The sequence below is a fragment of the Lutjanus erythropterus genome, chromosome 4 (genome assembly GCF_056507025.1).
Source record: "Lutjanus erythropterus isolate fLutEry1 chromosome 4, fLutEry1.hap2, whole genome shotgun sequence".
NCBI classification, from domain to species: Eukaryota; Metazoa; Chordata; class Actinopteri; order Lutjaniformes; family Lutjanidae; genus Lutjanus; species Lutjanus erythropterus.
The window spans coordinates 35951951-35971964 of NC_139320.1; the positions used below are offsets into that span (position 1 = coordinate 35951951).

The 20014-nt window shown below is 38.6% G+C and overlaps 1 protein-coding gene across 1 annotated transcript in view; it reads right to left on the reverse strand.

Annotated features, from left to right (window-relative positions):
• Nucleotides 1-10288, reverse strand: part of dhx36 (DEAH (Asp-Glu-Ala-His) box polypeptide 36) — a 42049-nt gene extending 31761 nt beyond the window's left edge. The window contains exons 1-7 of the mRNA XM_084717820.1: nucleotides 9682-10288; nucleotides 7257-7414; nucleotides 7017-7130; nucleotides 6698-6920; nucleotides 5953-5991; nucleotides 5652-5822; nucleotides 5354-5433 (exon numbers count right to left, since the gene is read on the reverse strand). Of these exons, the coding sequence (XP_084573946.1) occupies nucleotides 5354-5433; nucleotides 5652-5822; nucleotides 5953-5991; nucleotides 6698-6920; nucleotides 7017-7130; nucleotides 7257-7414; nucleotides 9682-9984 (1088 nt within the window). The 5' untranslated portion in view covers nucleotides 9985-10288. The remainder of the gene's footprint in view (nucleotides 1-5353; nucleotides 5434-5651; nucleotides 5823-5952; nucleotides 5992-6697; nucleotides 6921-7016; nucleotides 7131-7256; nucleotides 7415-9681) is intronic.
• Nucleotides 10289-20014: the final 9726 nt, after the last annotated feature.

Genomic DNA, 20014 nt, shown 5'->3' on the forward strand with positions numbered 1-20014 from the left:
CACAGGAAATAATCTGCTCAAAAATCATCCAAATCACTTGTTTTACAATAACTTCCTGCAGTTATTGCGTTCACTATTTGGGTTAATGGTACAGTTGATCAGTTGTTCTGTGCTGTTATTGTATACATTGAATATAATCGGAAATATACATAAAATATGTCAGTTAGTCAGGGTCAGTTTACTAAGTAATAGTCTCACACACACAGACCTCTGCTCTGGAGAGAGGTCAGGCTCCACATGACAACATCATTGCAAAAGAAAAGGTAACAGCTGTTAACTTATTTACATTTGTACCATTAGCCATTTTCAGTGTGTAGGTTGTAGCTCAGCTCGGTTGTTCTTGTTTCCTAGGGACTTTGAAAACTCTGTCAGCGGACGCTGCAATACCATGGCCGATGGCAGGACTTATAACCACAGTGTGCCTTTGGTGAGTCAGACTAACTCAATGATAGAAAAGGGGTCCCTTAAGAAGAAGGTTGGGAACCGCTGTTCTATATCACCAATAGCAATGACACAACAGCATATAGCCTGATAATAAATAGCAGTGAAATAGAGTGATAACATCAGTCCATTTTAACACATTAACTTCAACCATATTCATTAAAAAATTAGACGAAAATACTGAAGAGGAAGCTTGCTAGGGGCCAGGCACTGTGGCAGGATTAACCTGCTGAGTGGCCTCAGGACAAAGAGGAGCTGCTGGGCCTCTATGAACTGCAATGTGGACAGTCTTTCAATACTGCAATACAACCTGGGGGCCGGTTCGCTGTGTGGTTATTTGATTGATCACAAATTAATTAAGTGAAGTGCTATATGTAGGCACAAACTTGCAGTTACGTTTTATCACAGGAACTCTATTCCACACTCAGCCTCAAGGTCGGGAAATAAAGCAGCACAAGCCTTTAGGCTCTCAGCAGGTCAGTTGTTATTGTATTTTAATGTTGCCAATATCCAAACAGGTTTTCAATAAAAGTACCAAAAAATATAGTCAGCATTGAGCTGTCAGTGCCCTCCAACAGTTTTCTGCTTTGCCTGGTTGGTAGTCCAACTATGTGCAGACTGAGAAGGTCCAGTCACCTTTCATTTTCAAGCAAACAATGGAATAACCAACTGGAATGTGTGTGAGAATTTCAGGCTGTATTAGTTCAGAAGCAGAGATAAAACAACGCCTACTGGTCTCAGGATAAACAGCAATAAAATTCCTGATGATTAGTACTGCTGTATCAAATTTTAATTATCAAACTATGTTTGATATGTTAGTGTATCAATACTTTTTACACACATTTTAACACTACCGCAATAAAAGTAAAAACCTGTGATAAATTTGGTCACTGTAATCGTGATATGAAACTTTCATAGTGTTTCATCTCTACTAAGAAGAGAATAAAAGGTGTAGGCAGGTGTTGATTCAACACAATACTTGTCCGTGATCAGTAATAACTAGGGCTGTCAAAGTTAACACATTAATAACACGTTAACACAAATTCCTTTAAATTCCACTAATTTTTTTTGGCACACGATTAACACACATTCTGTTATATTGGCCTGACCCAGAGTTTGAATCAGCAGCTGGAAAATAAATCTGCTCGCAGTCGTGAAGACGTGAGCTTCTGTCAAATGACAATGTAAACAAGCTTAACTGTTGAGGCAAGTGGCTCAGTGCAAAGAAACAGAAGTGTAGGAGGAGAGAGAGGAGAGAGTGCTGATCGAGCTGCAGCTCCACCTGAAACCAGGTAAAAGTAAAAATAAGACTGACCCAGAGAGAGAGGGAGAAAGCTTGATATAAAAACTTTTTACAATCATGAATCATAATGTTACCATACACTTCTGTGGTGCACAATTTTACACTCCAAGTCCAATTTGTGTTCTTTTAAATACTGAATTACTTCATGCTGATTGATCACAACAGCGAGGGAGGAGAGATGAGCTGCAGAGAGGAGGGACGGAGGGGGAGTGAGTGAAGTGCAGACCGATATAAAAGCTTTATTGATGACGAATCCTGGTCATGTGGTTTAAACTATAGATTTAAATCTCTGTCTCTGACCAAACTGACAGACGCTGGTCTCGTCCACAAATCTCATTATTGTAAGTCATGATGAAGAGTCCAAACGCTGTCTCTCCTCTCATCTCCTCAGTGTGTGTCGGTGTGCAGTTTCCTGTCTGCTGTGGCCTAAAACATCCTCACTGATGTAAATGATCCTGCTGCCTTAATACAAACATGAATATTGCACACCATTTCATCATTATATAGACTGAGCTGAATAAAGGTGAGGATTTTTCTCCTCAGAGGACAATATCTTATTAAACAAATAAACTATTATTAACAATAATAATACTAAATAACTAAATAGATAAATACACCATTTCCTAAACTACTCCTGGTTCTGTGGTGCTTGAATTTTAAATCTGAAGCCACAATTGACTTTTCTATTCTATTCATGGACTAATGGGTTTGTCATGTTATTATTCAAGCTTTTTTTATGCCAAATGCAGTGCTTTTGATTGTTTTTGGACAAGATTTGTAATTGTTTTTGGTTAAAATCCTTTAAAGGTACGTTTTGAAAAAATGAAAAATGCGTGATTTATTTGCGATTAATCGGAATTAACTACAGACACTAATGCAATTATTCGCGATTAAATATTTTAATCGATTGACAGCACTAGTAATACATGAGACCTGAAATTCTAGAGAAGACAAAAGGAGGACGATGTTGTGTATAAGGCAGTAACCTCCAACTATTCAAACACAAGTTCAGTTTTTGAATCTCATAGCACAGTAATTTTATTCACTCTAAACAGTTTCGTGCTTTTTGTTTATTATACCCATCCATCATTTGCTGCATAAAAAGTACCAGAGGGAACATTTATTTATTCAGTCACTGTCTGCAGAGACCGAGTTGTGTTTCCCTGCATATTCAACTGAAGTTGCCAAAGACTGAGATTAAATGTGTTCTGGCCAACTTGTGTTTGTTTGCCTTTGTTTTGTAAAGAATATTATTACTTAATGAGAGACCGAAAGGAAAGTAAAGAGAAGCAGAAGTGTGTACTTTTTTATGTTAGTTACTATGTGGAATCTGGCTTATCAACAGAAGTCAGACAAACTTGGGGAACAAATTGCCTGTTTTTACATATCCTCACTGAGAGACACCCATGGTCTCCATCAGTGACAGTGGGAGTTGACATCAAGCTAGGGAACTTAAAAAGATGCCTTTTTAAATAAAAGGTTTCTTTAGTTTTTGTTTTTCTCCCTTAAGGAGAGCTCTGAATCATAACTGCAAGAAATGTACCACCCCAAGAGAAGATTTAGAAAATGTGGGAAATGGTCTGAAATTCACAGTCTAGCACCTTGTTATTGTCCCATTCCTTTGACAGTCAGTAATATTTTTTCTGTCCGTCTTCTCATGTCTCATCCCTAGTACCAGTCTCCATTCATATTACACCTTTGCTTCCTCTTTTTCCCCCTCTTACTGCATCTTTATCATCCTCTCTCATACTCCGTACTCTATTGCATATAATTCACTTTAGATTGCTGCACCCTCTCATCTCCTGTAACTCTCAGCCTGCTTGGTCTGCATACCATTAAATGCCTTTTTCCCAAGCTTTCTGTTTCTTCTCCATGTGCATAATTCCCATCTACTGATCCTAATATCTCCTGTCCTTCAAAACAAAAACAAATTTCCTGTGGTATTCATTTATCCCATATATTTTGCTTATCTATCTTAACTAGCCTATCCATCAAGGAACTCTCTTTATAAGCAGAAGTATGTCTGCTTTTTTCTAAAGAATAAGAATCAACCATAATCCGCAACAGCACTAAGGAAATCTATTGGTCACCAAATTAAAAATTTACCAATCTGTCTGGCAAACTTAAGTCCAACCCAAAGGGGCTCTTAGTTCAGTTGTTTTCTCCAACCTTGGAAACAGTCATGCACAAAAAGCAAAACACAAGACCTTTTCAAATCACTAGTAAACATCTGAGATGATGGCACAAATGAAGTCGTCTGCAGCCAGTCTAAGAAAAACTGAATCGGAGAAGGAGGAAAAAGTCTCTGCAACCTCTCACAACCTTCCCTGAGCTCATCAGCAACCCAAACAATGGTGATTCCATTCTTCATTAAGTCAAGTGCTATCGATTCAATTTTGATTTTTAACATGTGCAGGGCAAGAAAATCCGAGCCTATTTGTATATAGGGCTGCACAATTAATCAAAATATTACTGAAATCACAAAATGACCAAATGAAATATCCAAATTGCAGAAGCTGTATTTCTTGATAAAGGTAAAATGTGGACAAAACAGCAGTATAATGACGTACTGTAGTGCTGCAGAGATGCCCTGGCCTCCAAACCTTGTTCTCCAGATGTAAGAAAACATGTTTGATTGGTGCAGACCCAAAATAGTTTTTTCTTTCATTGAAAATGCATATTGTGATGCAAAAATGATCACTCTGTCTGTCAAAATAATAGCAATATGATTTTTCTTACCATGTTATACAGCCTTATTTGTAAGCACCTTTCAACATCAATGCAATGCAAAGTCAAGCCAATATAAAAACACACATAAATTGGATTTATGACAAACCAATGCAAACAGCAGAGCACCAAATTGCAGTGCAGTGAGAAATATGAACAGATAGTTTTACTTAAAATGCAAATTGTTTTAAGCCCAAATTTCAAAGAACAGAGAGTGAAACAGATCTCAAGTTATCAGGTTTAGTTTTGACTCTGGGGACAGTGAGCAGACCTGTCTCAGACCGTCTGGATGGTCCATAACTGAGCAGTTGATCAGAAATGCATTTTGGCACTAAACCATTCAGTACTTTACGAACCAACAATAGTATTTTAAAATCAACTTTTTGATTCTCTCCCTTGGGACTCCAGCAGCAGCATTTTGAGTCACCTGCAGCTGTCTTATCTTATCTTTTCAGCCGAGCCTGCTGAAAATAAACACAGGCAAGTTTTTCCAAAATCCTGCTAACGTAAGTCCTTTAACTCTTGATATGTGTGTAAGATGATAGTGGCCTGACCTTTTAACTGTCTGAATGTAGATGTTAAAATTCATGACTACATCAAGATTTCTTGCTTTCTGATTTGAGGACTTTAACATTCCTGAGGGTGAGATGAGCACCGTCTTTGAATCGTTCTTCTTTGGGTCAAAAGGAGTTTCTCTATTATCTTTAAGTGGAGAAAACTGGCACATCCAATCACTGATTTATTGAATGGACTTACTCAGTGCTTGCATGGGACCAAATTCAACTGGTGATATCGTTCTTGAAGCTCAGTATATAGCATTTCTGTTGGTTCTTTAGCCACTAACAGTTCATACAAGTTTGAAGTTTGAAGAGACTTCCTTACCTCTGTAGGCGGATTTGGTAACCACAAGAATTTCCATTCCCTACACTTTCTGCCCTCTCTGCTGCTACACGCTCTGCTACCTGAGAGGAAGCACACACACACATACAAAACATTAAGAACACAATCAGCATTGTAAGAAAATACCCATCAATACCCATTGCATGAGTGATGCAGGAAATGACATATGCAATGCCTAAACATCATATGACATAGCTTAGCAACCGCATCTATCCTCAGCATGTACACAACAACATACACTCCAACACAGTCAGACCAGTAAAACCATAGGAGTACATACCGAGATGGCACTGATGCGACGAGGCTGTGTGCAGACGACACGACACATGGAGCCCACGCCCCGATTGATGTAGTCATCTAGGATGAATTGGGTGACTTGAGTGGTCTTTCCACATCCTGTTTCCCCGCTCACCACGAGGACACGGTTCGAGTTTATCAGGTTCACCAGCTCCTGTGGACAGAGAGATGGAAGCAGGTGAGAGGAAGTGGATCATGAGATAAGGAGGAAAACAGTGATGATAGAAGATATTACGATTTCAAGCTTGAAAAAGAGAAACGATGAGGAGGAGAGAAAAACTTGCCTCTTTTTTTTGATAGGAGGGTAGTTTTTCCCTGAATTTCTGAGGAAAAAAGAGAAAACACTTGTAAATAATGAATAAAATCAACACAATGAAGAGCAGATGTTCAGTCTTGATAGTATTTACATAACAAAACAACTCTTACTTAATTCTCATAATCACAGGCTCTGTGTAGTGGTTTGGCAATAATCTGGTAATACCTCAATATTGACTCAGTGGAATAATATGATATAATATTGTCATACTGTGGTTAATCAGCTCAGTAAATCATTCTTTAAAACATTTACCATCATTTTGCATATACAAGGAATATTGTGATAATATTTCTGTGATTAATGAGATATTAATTCACCATATGGCTTAGTCTGATTCTGTATTAGGGTGTCATACTAAACTATTTTGAACTGTAAACAATAAACATCTGTTGACCTGTAAATCTCAGAATGGCCAATACTGCAACAAATTCTTGCAAACCAACTAGCATGTGTTATTAAGTATTGTGACACAGATGCTCTGCCCTGCATCATCTCCAATTATGATTTTGTTGTTCTGTTATTTACACTAGGGATGGCTTGATACCATTTTGAAAGTCCAAATATTGATACTGCAACTTTGGGTATCTGCCAGTGACGTCTTTTTCCCTCTCTTTGTAGGGCTACACTTTGCTTAACATAGCATATTTTAGTAGTCCAGAAGCCTTAACTTTTACCACTATATAAAACAACTTGATACTAATCATGATACTCACCAGCATTTCTTTGTATTTTGGATCTGACTGTTTGTTCTGCAGATCTCTCTTTAGGCGGTCGTCCAGTGAAGTGTCTCTGACTACTTCATGAAATAAGAACTCAAGATCCCTGTCATTCCTTTTCAGTTTCTGTTTTTCTTCATCCTCCTGCTGCTGCTGCTGTTGCTGCTCATCTTCATCCCAATTGTCTGGAGGCTCATCTTTAACCGCCGTAGAGAAGTAACTAAACAAAAACATTGAAGTGTGTAATTATCCACAATATAGTGGTTCATCAGATAGTATTGCTATTTACATGCATCTTATTTGGTTGCAAAGTTACCGTTGTGATTTGTGAGCTGCTCTCTTCTCGCCCAAACTAACTTCTTCTTCCTCTTCCTCAGATTTGATTTCAGTCTTCTGTTTATCCTCTTCAGGTGCATCCCCATCAAAGTAACTGCAAACACAGGTCATAAACATGTTAGCTGAACACTCCAGGCCAGGCACTTTGATCCTATCTAGCTTTTCCATTTTCTTTATTGTGAGCTGGAAATTCAACTGTTGCTATGAAAGCTGCTCTTACCAATGACCACTTCTATTAGCAGCTGTCTGCCACTCGCCTGACGTAGAGGCTCTTGCGTCCCTGCCGTCTCTCTGTGGACCAGGTTGATCATTCTGGACAGAGTTAAGCAGCTTGGTAATGTGCTGCTCTCTGGCCTCATCCATCTGAACCACTGCCCGCTGCACACAAACATGGCAAGAAGAAAGTTCAGCCACAACCTTGCAGTTAGCCTAACCATACGTGGCACCAGGGCATGGTTTGAAGCAATGTTTTCTAGGAATTTTTTTCCTAATGAAAAGCCCCACTATAATACCACTGAAGCTGTGAAATCCACATAACAGCAATATGTATTATATGTATTACTTTTGTCATGTAAAAACAATGCAATTCCACTTTCCATAACTTCTGCATTTTAGAGACAGCTCATGGATTACTCGTTTGTTTAGCGCTTCAACACTTGTAACTTCTGTGCTATATAAATTAGGTTTGTTTGCAAAAGGAATTCACACCATTTATGTCGCCCATTGTGTTTTATTATGGAGATAGCTCAAGAAAAGGAACTAGATGCTCAACTCAGATGTCTTTAATGTGTGATAGATGCCTATCCAAGAAAATCACAACACATGCAAATGAAGTCCTCAGCACTCATCAGTAAGTACTTTTATTGTAGCAGGAGGCAGGCAGGAGAAAAACAAGTGCAATTTAGCCCAAGGCATAAGGAAAGCCTTGCACTGAAATGTGTTTGTTTTTCTGCTGCAGTGTTACAATGTTGCTGACAATTTAGTCTGCACTTATTGCAGAGATGGGATAGTTCATCTGAAATACAGAAAACCAGTTTTAGGAATCGAAAACTAGCATCCAGGGAAAGTGCAACTAGAGCTGCAATGAATAACTGATTGATTAGTTAAGTGAAAGAAAATTAGTTGCAAACTATTCTGATAATCAATTAATCATTTCAGTTGTTTTTCATGTAAAAATGTCAATGCTGGTTCCAGCTTTTTTTTTTTTTTAAGATAATTTTTTTGGGCTTTTTGTCTTTAATTATAGTGATAGCTGAAGACATGACAGGAAGGGGGGGTGAAGAGAGAGAGGATGACACGCAGTAAATGGGCCGCAAGCGGGAGTCGAACCAGCGGCCGCTGCAGAGGACTAACAGCCTCAGTACACGGGACGCACGCCCTACCAAACTGAGATATAGGGGCACCCCGTTCCAACTTTTTAAATGTAAGGATTTGCTGCTTTGTCTCTGTGGTTTTGGACTGCCGATGGCACAAAAGAACCAATTTGAAGACTTCTCTTTGAGCATGTTATACAATTTTTGATATTTTATAGACTAAACGATCAACCAAGAACGAAAATAATCATTAGTTGCTGTGCTAAGTGTGACTATTGTTTAGGCTACTGTCTACCCACTAAATTTATCAATTATGATATCATATCAGGTTTTGGATAATGTTATATTAGGATATGGCATAAATGTTGACTTTGCGCAGTATGAGAATGATTCCACCAAGATGCACCATGAAGCGCCACAGTAAGTCTTTCCAACCTGCGGCCATCAAACTTTACAACTCTACACTCGGAGTGTCTGACACACTGAGTAAGTAGATTGGCTCTGCTCTTCTTTGACTACTGTCAGAAGTTACTTATTGATTTGTTATTTATATGCTTAACTCCTCAGAAGCTAATGATTATTTACATTTTATTTATATATTCATCTGTGTACTATTGATCTAACAATATGGGAATCTGCTCAATAAATCAACTGTTTACTACTCTGTAGAATACTAATTCAATAGTGCAATACACTGGTTACACTAGCATCATTGCTGTGTTTATTTCTTTACACTGTGCATTTAAACCAACCTATAGGCTTATTTATAATACTCTTGCATCCTAACACACTTATCCCCCATTATCACCATTATTATTGTTTTACACTGTGTGTGTTGTATATACTGTTGTTTACATATTTTTACACAGCTCTCTTCTGATTACAGTAAAGTGATGTAATTTTCTGAACTTACCAGACTGTTCTATCATTTGCCTTTTCCCAGGTACTCATTTTTATATCCACATTACTGATGACAACTTGTCAAATAGCTCATCGTGTTCATATTTTGTGGAAGAACCAATAGTCAACCCAACTATTTTATCTATCATATTTTTGTGTCAGGATCTGAGTGTCTCATCGTCTATGTGCAGGGTTTTGTTCACAGATCAGCATGAACTACCCTGAATATGCAGAAGACTTTGTACTCTAAAACCATTTTCCAGTTAAATCATCTTATAACCCACACATTTCAGCTGACACTTGAGTTTAGAGGGCAGACAACTATTAACTTCAATCTGTTATATCAGATGATGCAGGTCCTGGTGTCTGTTTCTAATACACTGACACTCTTAACTCAATGTGCAAAAGCCTCCACCAACACACAATCCATACCGCTCTCCTGTCAGCTTGTTTCCTCCTCACGGCTCCGTATCTGGCGTACCACAGGCCAATTTCACGGCCCTTCAGGTGTGGAGGAGGACGGTCCCGTTGTCCACCTCCTCCTCCTCCTCCTCCTCCTCCTCCTCCTCCTCCTCCTCGGTCCTGGTCAAAGTCGCAACTGTGTCCTCTGGAGCCTCCTCCACCTCCTCTGTCCCATCTTTCTCTGCTCCCATCTCTGTACCCTCCTCTACCTCCTCCTCGTCCTCCTCCTCTTCTGCCTCTTCTCCCACCTCCACCGCCGTATCCATAACTCATACCGCCGTTAGAAACCAGCGGCTGAAGCAGCAAATGCTAAAGCGTTGTCAGAATAACCGTTAACCAGTAAGACTGCTGTCTTGTAACGGTAGCTGCTCGCTAACGTTTTAGCTAACGCTACAAGATGTGAATGGATTTGTGGACCAGAGACTGAACAGTCTGAAACTACTGACTAGTCATTTATTGATAACTAACTGTACGATTTAAATTCTAGCCGTATAATTAACTATTAAAACAACAACATTCAGATGGTGTTGTCAAAATGCAGCAGGTCGTATGCTTTCCTTCGCGTTTCCGTCCGGCATGTCGCATAGTACTGACGTCAGATTTTTCAGTTTCCTGATAATGTCGCAACGGTCTATGATTGGTTGTTCGCCCTCCGGCTGCCCCGACACGTCACCACCTCATGCGGTCAGGCAGTTAAATTTCACACTGATAAATACTCCACTACAAGTACAAATTCTGCATTCAGAAACTTATTTCATATACTTTGTAAGTATATAAGGGTTATTAGCAAAATTATGAAGCAACATGGTCCCTGTAATTCAGTATTTTACTATTATGCATGTTTTGTTTTGTTTTTTAATTGATAACCTGTTACTGATGCATTCATTTGTATGTTGAATTTTACAGCTATGGGTGTTTAAAGGGGCATTTCACCCCATGTCAAAAATACATAGGCTATTTTTCCTTTTACCTGTAGTGCAATTTATCAGACTCCCTAGACTCCTATTTGATTGTTTAGTGGTTCTCAAATAGAACAGAGAACCTCTGCCAGGGCATCCATGAGTTTTCACATTCTCAAATTTAAACTAGAATGATATACATATCTATATATATATATATATATATATATATATATATATATATATATATATATATAAAAAGCTATTTATTTAGTTTTAGTTTTACAAAAGGCTTAATATGTCAATAATATTTAATTTTAAATCTAAAATAGATTACACTCTGACTTAAGAATGTATAATGCATTTCTACCATTCTCTTGTGTTATTCTTTCATGTTTAACAAAAACATCGACATAAACATTAATGGTGTTTTCCACTGTCGAACCATGAGTAGATGCACACTTCCTCACACCATCTAGAATAGCACTAAAGATAAGAAGAAATATATTTTTGATTTTGAACTGTTCTTTTAATGTGCTAATTTAAACTACTTTATTGTGGTTTTTTGTATTGTATAAGATTATCTTTATAGTGTTGCTGCCTTGTGAGAACCACATGGACCCTATCTCAACTTTTCATGAGTTAAGAGAAGTCTCTTTTTCATCTTTTTGACAAAACATTTTTCAGCTAATCCTAGAGGGGCTTGTTCTAATAGCTTATTTAGTTTAAGAAGAAGGAGAATTTCCTCAAAGCATAAAATCAACAAATTTCAATCACCTCCTGCCTTTGAAGTGATTGAAATTGAATTTCTTTAGAAACTATTTTGATTAGTTCCTGTCTTGTGTACCCAATTTATTATATTTTCTAATTTTTTCTCCTCATTTAACATGGATTTCCTATCAGTCATGTAGCTCTGATGTATTCTATTATGGCACTGTATTGTGGTGCCTGCTTGATTTCTGTAATCAGACAAAAAAGAAAAATAAAATGTGAGGAATCTTTGGTCATGCATTCCCCAGACTCTATCCTCTGACATTCCTGTTTACTCCCTAGAACCTAATCCTGCACGTCAATAATTAGACGCAAGTCTATTTTGAGTCCCTGAGGAAGCAAGGATTGGGCAAAAAATGTCCTAAAGTCCTAATTTATGCACAGACAGAGATGGTCTGCGCTGTCAAAGTAACTGCTGTAACAGGCTCATCGTGCTCCCAGCTCACCTGAACATCAGGGAATGACCTGCCGTCTGGGCCTTAAAGGTTACAGCTAGATGAAACAGATCTACTGTGACTGCTATAGACTGTATCACCTTAAGGCTTCTGTGTGTGGGCACTGTAGTGAATATTTCCTTAGCAGATTCAAAGTGATTACGTCTCATGTATAAAAGGTCTGCAGCTTTTCAGTGAGATTCTGTTCTAAAATTTGACAGTCATCATTCACTCCAGTAAAACAATAGAAATCATTCAGGCTCTAAGTGAAATTACACTGGATTAATGTCATTAATAATGAGTAAAATACTTCCTCTCAGCAGCATTTTATTGTAACCTTGGCACTAAATGATGCGAGGCTGGTTATTTTGAATAAATCATTTCTCATGGCAATAGTAAAGCCAGTGAGCAGCGATAGGAAACTAAGTACTTAAATGCTGTACTTACTCTCCACATTTTAACATAAATATCTGTACTTTCTACGCCTCACATTTTCAAAATAGGCTTGTTACTTTAGTTTTAATGAATTTGAGGGGAATTGTTGATTATGTTTTCTTTTACATCACCGAGCACAGCCTTTCCAACATCAAGACAAATTTCAACCTTAAAAAAAATTAACCTAAAAGCAATAACTTACAGAAAACATTTGTGTGTCCATCAGTGGGTATCACACAGACAGATGGCAGACAATAAGTAAGAAGATGAAATACTTCATAATAGACAACAGGATGGAAATTATGTAAAGAGGCAAAAAAAATTAATAATGGCGTAAGACAAAAAATAATGTAAAAGACATAACAAGATGAAAAAGAGGAAACAGCACAAAAGATGATGAACAACATGTAGCAAGATGAAAACGACAAAAAACAAGATGAAAATGACCTTTCATCATACAACATGACATAAGACATACAAACGAGATAAGACAAAAAAAAAATGTCAAAGACTAAACCAGATGAAAATGACATAAGACTAAAAACAATGTAAAAGACCTAACAAGATGAAAAAAGGAAATAAGATCAAAAATGATATAAAGAATGTAGCAAGATGAAAATGATAATACAAGATGAAAAATGTCATAAAAGAGAGCAAGACCCGACTGTTAAGAAAAGGTGAGGTTCTGTTAGCTTTGCACAGAAACAGCCTATAGATACATCCTTTAGTCTTTTTTACCTTTACACTCTGAGTACATTTCAGAGCCTGTAGTGTTTCACTTTTACTTGAGTTAAGTTGAATCAGTACTTCTTCTTCGACCAGAGTCTTTTTTTTTACACGAGTATCTGTACTTCTGATGGAGCAAAGAATGAGTATACTTTTGCCACCTCTGCTTATTCTGAAAACAATATGGCAACACTAAAGGCAGTAAGACAGAATAACCAGGTAACAGAATCTTTTCGATCAATAACTGCTTCTCCTTTTTCGTTTCTGAATAATGTGGCAGGTTGCCATTATGCTGTTTTCTCATTCCAGTTCTTCACCCTTCACTGAATCTGTTTGTTTTTGAATGTTCACACTTACAGCAAATATCTAATTGGATTCAGCATTCTCCTGTTTTAAATTAGCTGAAATGTTGAATGAGCGAAAGATGTGTTTGCTCTTTTTCTCTCTCGCCTTCTGCCTTTCGTCTTAAAAAGTAAAAGCAATATACACCCAATTAGTGCCGTGAAGCAGCAAGAGAATAAACAGAGGGATGAAAGGTGTGAGGGAGTCATTCATGAGATTGGTGAATGATGTTTATGAAAGGTTACAGAGTAAATCCCGCCCTCAAGCTCTGTGTTGCTGTCATGAAATATCATGCATCGCCACTTTTAAATGAACTTCACACACTCTCCTGTTCTGCCGTCATCTTAGCCATGTTGAGGGTGTTATTTAAAATTGGCGCAGGGTGTCCATAATCATGGTGTCATCAACCATTTTGTAATCAAGGAAATCCAGCTGTCCACATCCCAAGTACAGCAGAAGAAAATAGAACTTTGAAAATTCATTGATCTGCATGCAATTAATTATAATGTGTGAAAGATAAGCATAGTTTATGTGAAATTTCTGTTTTAGTCTGTTTGTTGAGGAATTTGTTTTTATCAGCCTTCTCACATCATAGGTTTATGCCAAAATCAAAATTACATGTTTTCCCCGTGGTGTTCATTCATCTGGATATTTTTGGTTTTACTTGCAAACTTTTAGAGATATGGGCTGTAGAGTTGTCTACTTTCTCTGGAGGATAATGGAACTAGATGGTACGTGGCTTGTGGTGCACAAAGCAGCAAAAACTACACTTAAAAAATTCAACGGCAATTTCTCAGCAATTATCCATCCATCCATTTTCTGTAACCGCTTATTCCCGAAAGGTCGCGGGGGGCTGGAGCCTATCCCAGCTGACACTGGGCAAGAGGCGGGGTACACCCTGGACAAGTCGCCAGTTCATCACAGGGCTGCCACATAGAGACACACAACCACTCACACTCACATTCACACCTACGGGCAATTTAGAGTCACCAGTTAACCTAGCATGCATGTCTTTGGACTGTGGGAGGAAGCCGGAGAACCCGGAGAGAACCCACGCAGACATGAGGAGAACATACAAACTCTGCACAGAAAGGCCCTGACCTAGCCAGCTGGGGGATTCAAACTCAGGACCTTCTTGCTGTGAGGCTTCTCAGCAATTATGACCCGGTTATTCAAGATAATCCATCCAATTTGTAGTTTCTTTCTACTGAACTACATCCACCAACCAGATCACTGCACAGAAGGAAGTGTGCACCTACTCATGGATGAGAGGTTCATACTCGAGGCAGTGTGGGCTGTAAATATCAATGGCGTCCTCCATGGCTGAGCTTTACACACACAATATGTCATTTCAGCCACTAGGGATCCCTCACATTAAAACAAAAAACAAAAGATGTACATTAATGATGTCGTGAAGGAGCGTGGGATCATGGGGGTTGTTATTGTCACTGTTACAAAACCACCATAACTGATGAAGGTCTATCTGACATGACTCAGGCAGAAATCACATTCACAGTTTTATTTCCACACTTCCTTCTGTGCCATGATATGGCTGGCTGGTGTAGTTCAGTAGAAACAAAACATGAATCTGCTTTGATCACCACAAGCCAAGTGCCATCTACTTCCATTATATTGGAGAGAGAAGACATCTCTTTGGCTGATATCTCCAAAACTTGACAACACACGAACAACTACAAGTGGACAATTAGCACTACAGGTATAAGGAAAAATATGAATTCTGATTTTCGGGTGAGCTGTCCATTTAAATCCATATCTGGTTCTGTTTTTTTTCCTTCATTTGTTTAAAGTTCAATATTAAGCTTTGACACAAATATATTCTGTGTTGTCTTGGAGCAAGACTCAGTTTGAAAAATAAAAAGAAATCAACCACGATTAACTAAACTTTTTTTGTTTGAAGTAGGAGTGCCCCACAGGCTTTCGCCTCTGCTGCCAATTTATCTGTGTCGTTATTTTGAAATATGCAAGCAATATCAATATCTCAGCAGGCGGCTCTGAGGGGAACAGGTGAGGGATTGTAAATGAGCTGGAGTAAGAGAGTAACCAATGCAGAATAGTGAGATACAAGGGAGGAATATTAAAAAAAAAAAAAAAAGTACCGGAGGGGTTGTGAAAACAAAAGGAAAGGATACGAGGGGAAAAAGCAACCCCCTCCTCCCTACTCCTCTCAGCACTGTTGAGGATGTACCATGCTTCTGCACACCTTGTTTTTATGCCCTCAGGGCTACCTGTGATGCATACAAATGACCTCTGACCCCAATGAATCATTTAAAACCTCAGATGAAAAGCTGCATGTATTTTATCGTGATTGCTCTTTCTCCTCCTGGCGTACAGTCTCAGTAATACCTGCTGTACTCACTGATGGTGCACGATGTGTTTAACTACAGGTCTCAAGCAGCGCCGCTGATGCTACATTTTGATGCAGGCTTACCTGCACCTTATTGCTTCTGCATAATCAGAGGTTGCTGTGAGTGGGAGGTTAAAGTCCTTGGATCAGAGAGAAATGGTAATATTTTGGGAATAGCTGCAGGCAAGGCCACTGATAATTATAATTTTTATATTATTCTACTTTTTTGTTTCTGCTGCCATATATGACCTTTTCTCCATTTCCTCCAGCTTCCCTACTTTTTGCTTTCCAGTCTCTCTTTGTTTCTACACTCTAAAAAACAAAAGTCAAGTCAAGAATAGGGATTCATCCTATTTAATCTAAAGTCTGTGGCTCCGATGGGAAGTAAATGAGAAAAGTAGTTGATTCCACTAAATTCCTGTTTGATTTTTTTATAGTGTACTCACTCTCTACAAAGATAACATCTAAATGTCTGCATGGACACAGATGAAATATAATAAATCATTTGTGAAACTGTGCTAAAAAAACAATAAAATGTCCTTCCTGCTTTTTTTTTGTCAGCTCAAACACTGATACAACCATAATAAAAATATCATACAGCTGTTGTGGATTAGTCACATTACTGTCATCCTAGGGGCACAACAACACATGATGGTTGCTACCTATCTAGGTCAGTCTCTTAAATTAATTAATTACTGCACTTTATTTCCTTTTATTCTGTAATAGAGAATCTCTTTTGAGTGGTTTGTGTGGCACCAAAACAGTCCAGATGGTTGATGTGAATGAGTAAACATGCAAACACTTGTACAGCTAATGTGCAATTCTCAATCTCTCACAAACAAGGCAAATAACAGTTTATTGATCACAATGGTTTATGAGAGCGCTTGACCAGAAGCTGAAGGCTAGTCCTGTTTAAAAGTGAGAACAAGCAGATGATTGAATTATTTCCACTCTGTTAGGCTGCAGAGATGAAGCTGCGCTCAGCTGAAATCCTTTGGCACTGCAATAACAGCTGAAATGGCTGACATTGAATACAACTTTACATTCATCATGATTCATATGCCTGTACATTATTTTTTTCTGTTACATTTTATGCCCAGGAGCACTTGAAATAGAAAAAGCATTGCAATCCTGTTGGAGGCAATTTTCCGGTATGAATCTTTAATGACAACATTCTTCAGGGGGATGGAACATGTCGCAGCTGATGAAGTGGGCTTGCTAAAGGACAATTCAAAAAGCCTGCAAATGAAGTCCACAAAGTGCTGATGTTGTGTTAAAGATTAAGCAACCAAACAGCTGACATATAAAAGACACTGTCAGAAAACAAATTTAAATAATAAATATACTGTAAACTCAACAAAAATATCAACACATCACTTGTTTTTGCTCCCATTCTTCATGAGTTGACGTGAAAAATCTAAGCCTTCTAGTGTGCACACAAAAGGGTTACTTCTGTTAAATGTTCACAAGTTTGTTGAAATCTGTGTTAATGAAGACTTCTCCATTGCAAAGATAATCCATACACATGACAGCTGTTGATACAACAGGTGGGGCTTGGAATTTATTAGACACTGAACTATGGCTATTTCACAGAGGGCTACAGATGTTTCTTATCCCAAGAAGGCCAAGTCTTGACCTGCTCTACACTGCCTCTGATTGGTTACTACTCGTTGCCTTTGTTGATTCGGTTTAGGCATGAGAAGTGATTGGTTGGTTGGGTCATGACTTTGGTCTCCTGGGAAAAAAAAAATTTGCATCTGTGGTCCTGTGCGAAATATCCATATGCACTTCCAAGTTGGAAAATCTGAACTTTTCAGCAGGTGCTGGTTTAATCACAGTCGCTCTTTTTACAGGCAATGAGTCATATATTAGATGGAGACTTGTCGCCCTGGTAACCAAGAAAATGAAGGAGGGGGAAGAGTTTGCCTTTCTGTTTTGTTTTTCTGATGTGCACCGAACAGCAGAGACTAAACTTGTGTGTGCAAGAAGAGAGCAGAGAGAAAGATTTGTTCCTGTTTGTGTGTTCAGTTCTCAGTACTTTTGTAGCTTCTGACTGAATCTCTGTGGTTTAAAGTTTAGTTTCTCTCCTGCGTTACTGTTTGTACTTTCAGGTATCTGCAGTATTTTACTGTTTCATTTCGCTTTCAACTGACAGGAGGTTATCAAAAACATTGTGGGACTCTTATTGTGAAGAATTTATAAGAAAGTAATGCGATTAACCAGCATTTTACAGGTGCTTGACACAAGACGAGCTTGTGTAAGGACACACCTTCACGCAAGTAGCCCAGATGCAAATCCTGGCCATGGTGGGCTGACGCACCAGGTAAAACCAAGCGAGCACATGTGTACAGTATAAAAAAGGGCCATGTGACAGCAAGCATCTTCATGGTGAAAAGAATGTCAAACATAAATGCAAATAGATAATAAAAACCAAAAGGGTAACGCTAGACTGTGCAACAACAGCGGTCACAGGTATTTAAGATACTGTTACCATAGCAACAAATGCAGTACTTTTTTTTTTTTCCTCCCAGCACTCACCAGTGACCTGGCAGTGCCCTTCTACTTCAAAAAAGTGCTATGTGGACACAGGTCTTTAGAGTGGCATTTTATTGTGACCAGTCCAAGGCACACCTGTGCAATACTGATGTTGTTTAATCACCTCTGTATGTCACACCTGTCAGGTGGATAGATTATCTCGGCAGGGACGAAGTTCTCCCTAACACAGATGTGATCAAATCCGTGAACAAAATTTGAGACACAAACCTTTTGTGCACGCAGACGTCTTAGATCTTTTACTTCAGGACAAAAATTAAAGTGTTGCATTTATATTTTTGTTGAGTATCTAAAGTTACTCTGAAATACATATCTTACAATGTTACTGCAATTATATATACACACATGTTCATGTAAATGTGCATATAAGGAATGGATATACTGATATCATTTGTGAAAGAGAGTAAAGATGCTTCTGCTAGATTTTCACAGTCCATGTAACCATTCAAAAACAGTACTGAAATACACAATACTATCTATGTAAATTTTATTACAGTCCTGAATTTATGCATGTACTCTGCAGAATGTGAGAGTTCCCATTGTCTCCCTGATTGGATGGGCAGTGAACTAAGCAGGCAGAGAGATGATCCCCCAAAGTGGCTCTGGAATGTACATTCATATGCTGCCTGTACTGGTAGTAAAATATGCACACCGTCACTCATTTAAATTGCACTGAATGTGCGCAAGGCAGGAAACTGCTCTGCATAAGTATCCCCTCAAACTCTTCTTCAATAATCTCTTGCACTCTCCCTCAAATGCTCACTTCTGCTTCACTTTTTCTCTCCACCTGTTTTAGATTTTTCAGCACAGATAGCGATCTCTTTATAATTGTGTAATTCACGATGGACACGGCAGCTGGACGCAAAATGAAAACATACTGTAATTACAGTAAAAGAAATATAAGCAGAAAAAACACTTTTGTACAAGGGAAACATGAATGAATACATCTTGGTGGCTGACATCACAAATCATTACTCTCATACTCTCATCCTTATGGGAAAGACTACTTCTTACACACTAAAATGCACAACAACGCACACTGGGATGAGTCAGACACATGGGTCAGGTGACCCCTCCCCTCACAGCTGAGTCACTGGTGACGTAGTCTACGTAGGAGCAGCTTCATATCAGACACGTGACCAGACGTTGGCCCTCCTTTTCTATGTCGAAGTGAATTTCTGTCTTGCTGTATCTATTTGATGATGACAGGCTGCCATATGGTCAAAGTCTTGTATGGAATACAGATGCTCTGCTAGAATACTGTGTCTCTCTCCTCCCCTCCCCCTCCTCTTCACTTGGCTCTCTCTCTATCTCTCCATTTGAAGGTGAGTACGTACGACTGTCATTGCAATGTCATATCCATGTCATGACGCCTGTAATGAACATTAAAGAGTCTTTATGAATGTTTATGACTGTTGTCATTAAGTGTCAACTTTGCATTTGACATGTCTTTGTTATGACAACTTGACAGAAATCAAGCCAATAATTCCTTCAGCCGCTTGACATTAAACAAGACAAATATTTCTTCGGCATGACAACTTGACATTATAATCAAACTTAAAGCTAGCAAGTTGACTCTGGCCAGACTGGGGTATCTCAGTGAACCCAGCCTCCAAGACAATGGTGGCCACTTTTAATGACAGTGGAAACAGTATCAATGTGGTTTTCTTACTGGTTGGCTCCTGACGCTCAGTGGATGAGTCAGCTAATTCCACAGCTAACTGAACAAACTAATTAATGCTAGCTACAGATAACAGCAGTTAGCCTGTTGCCTAAAT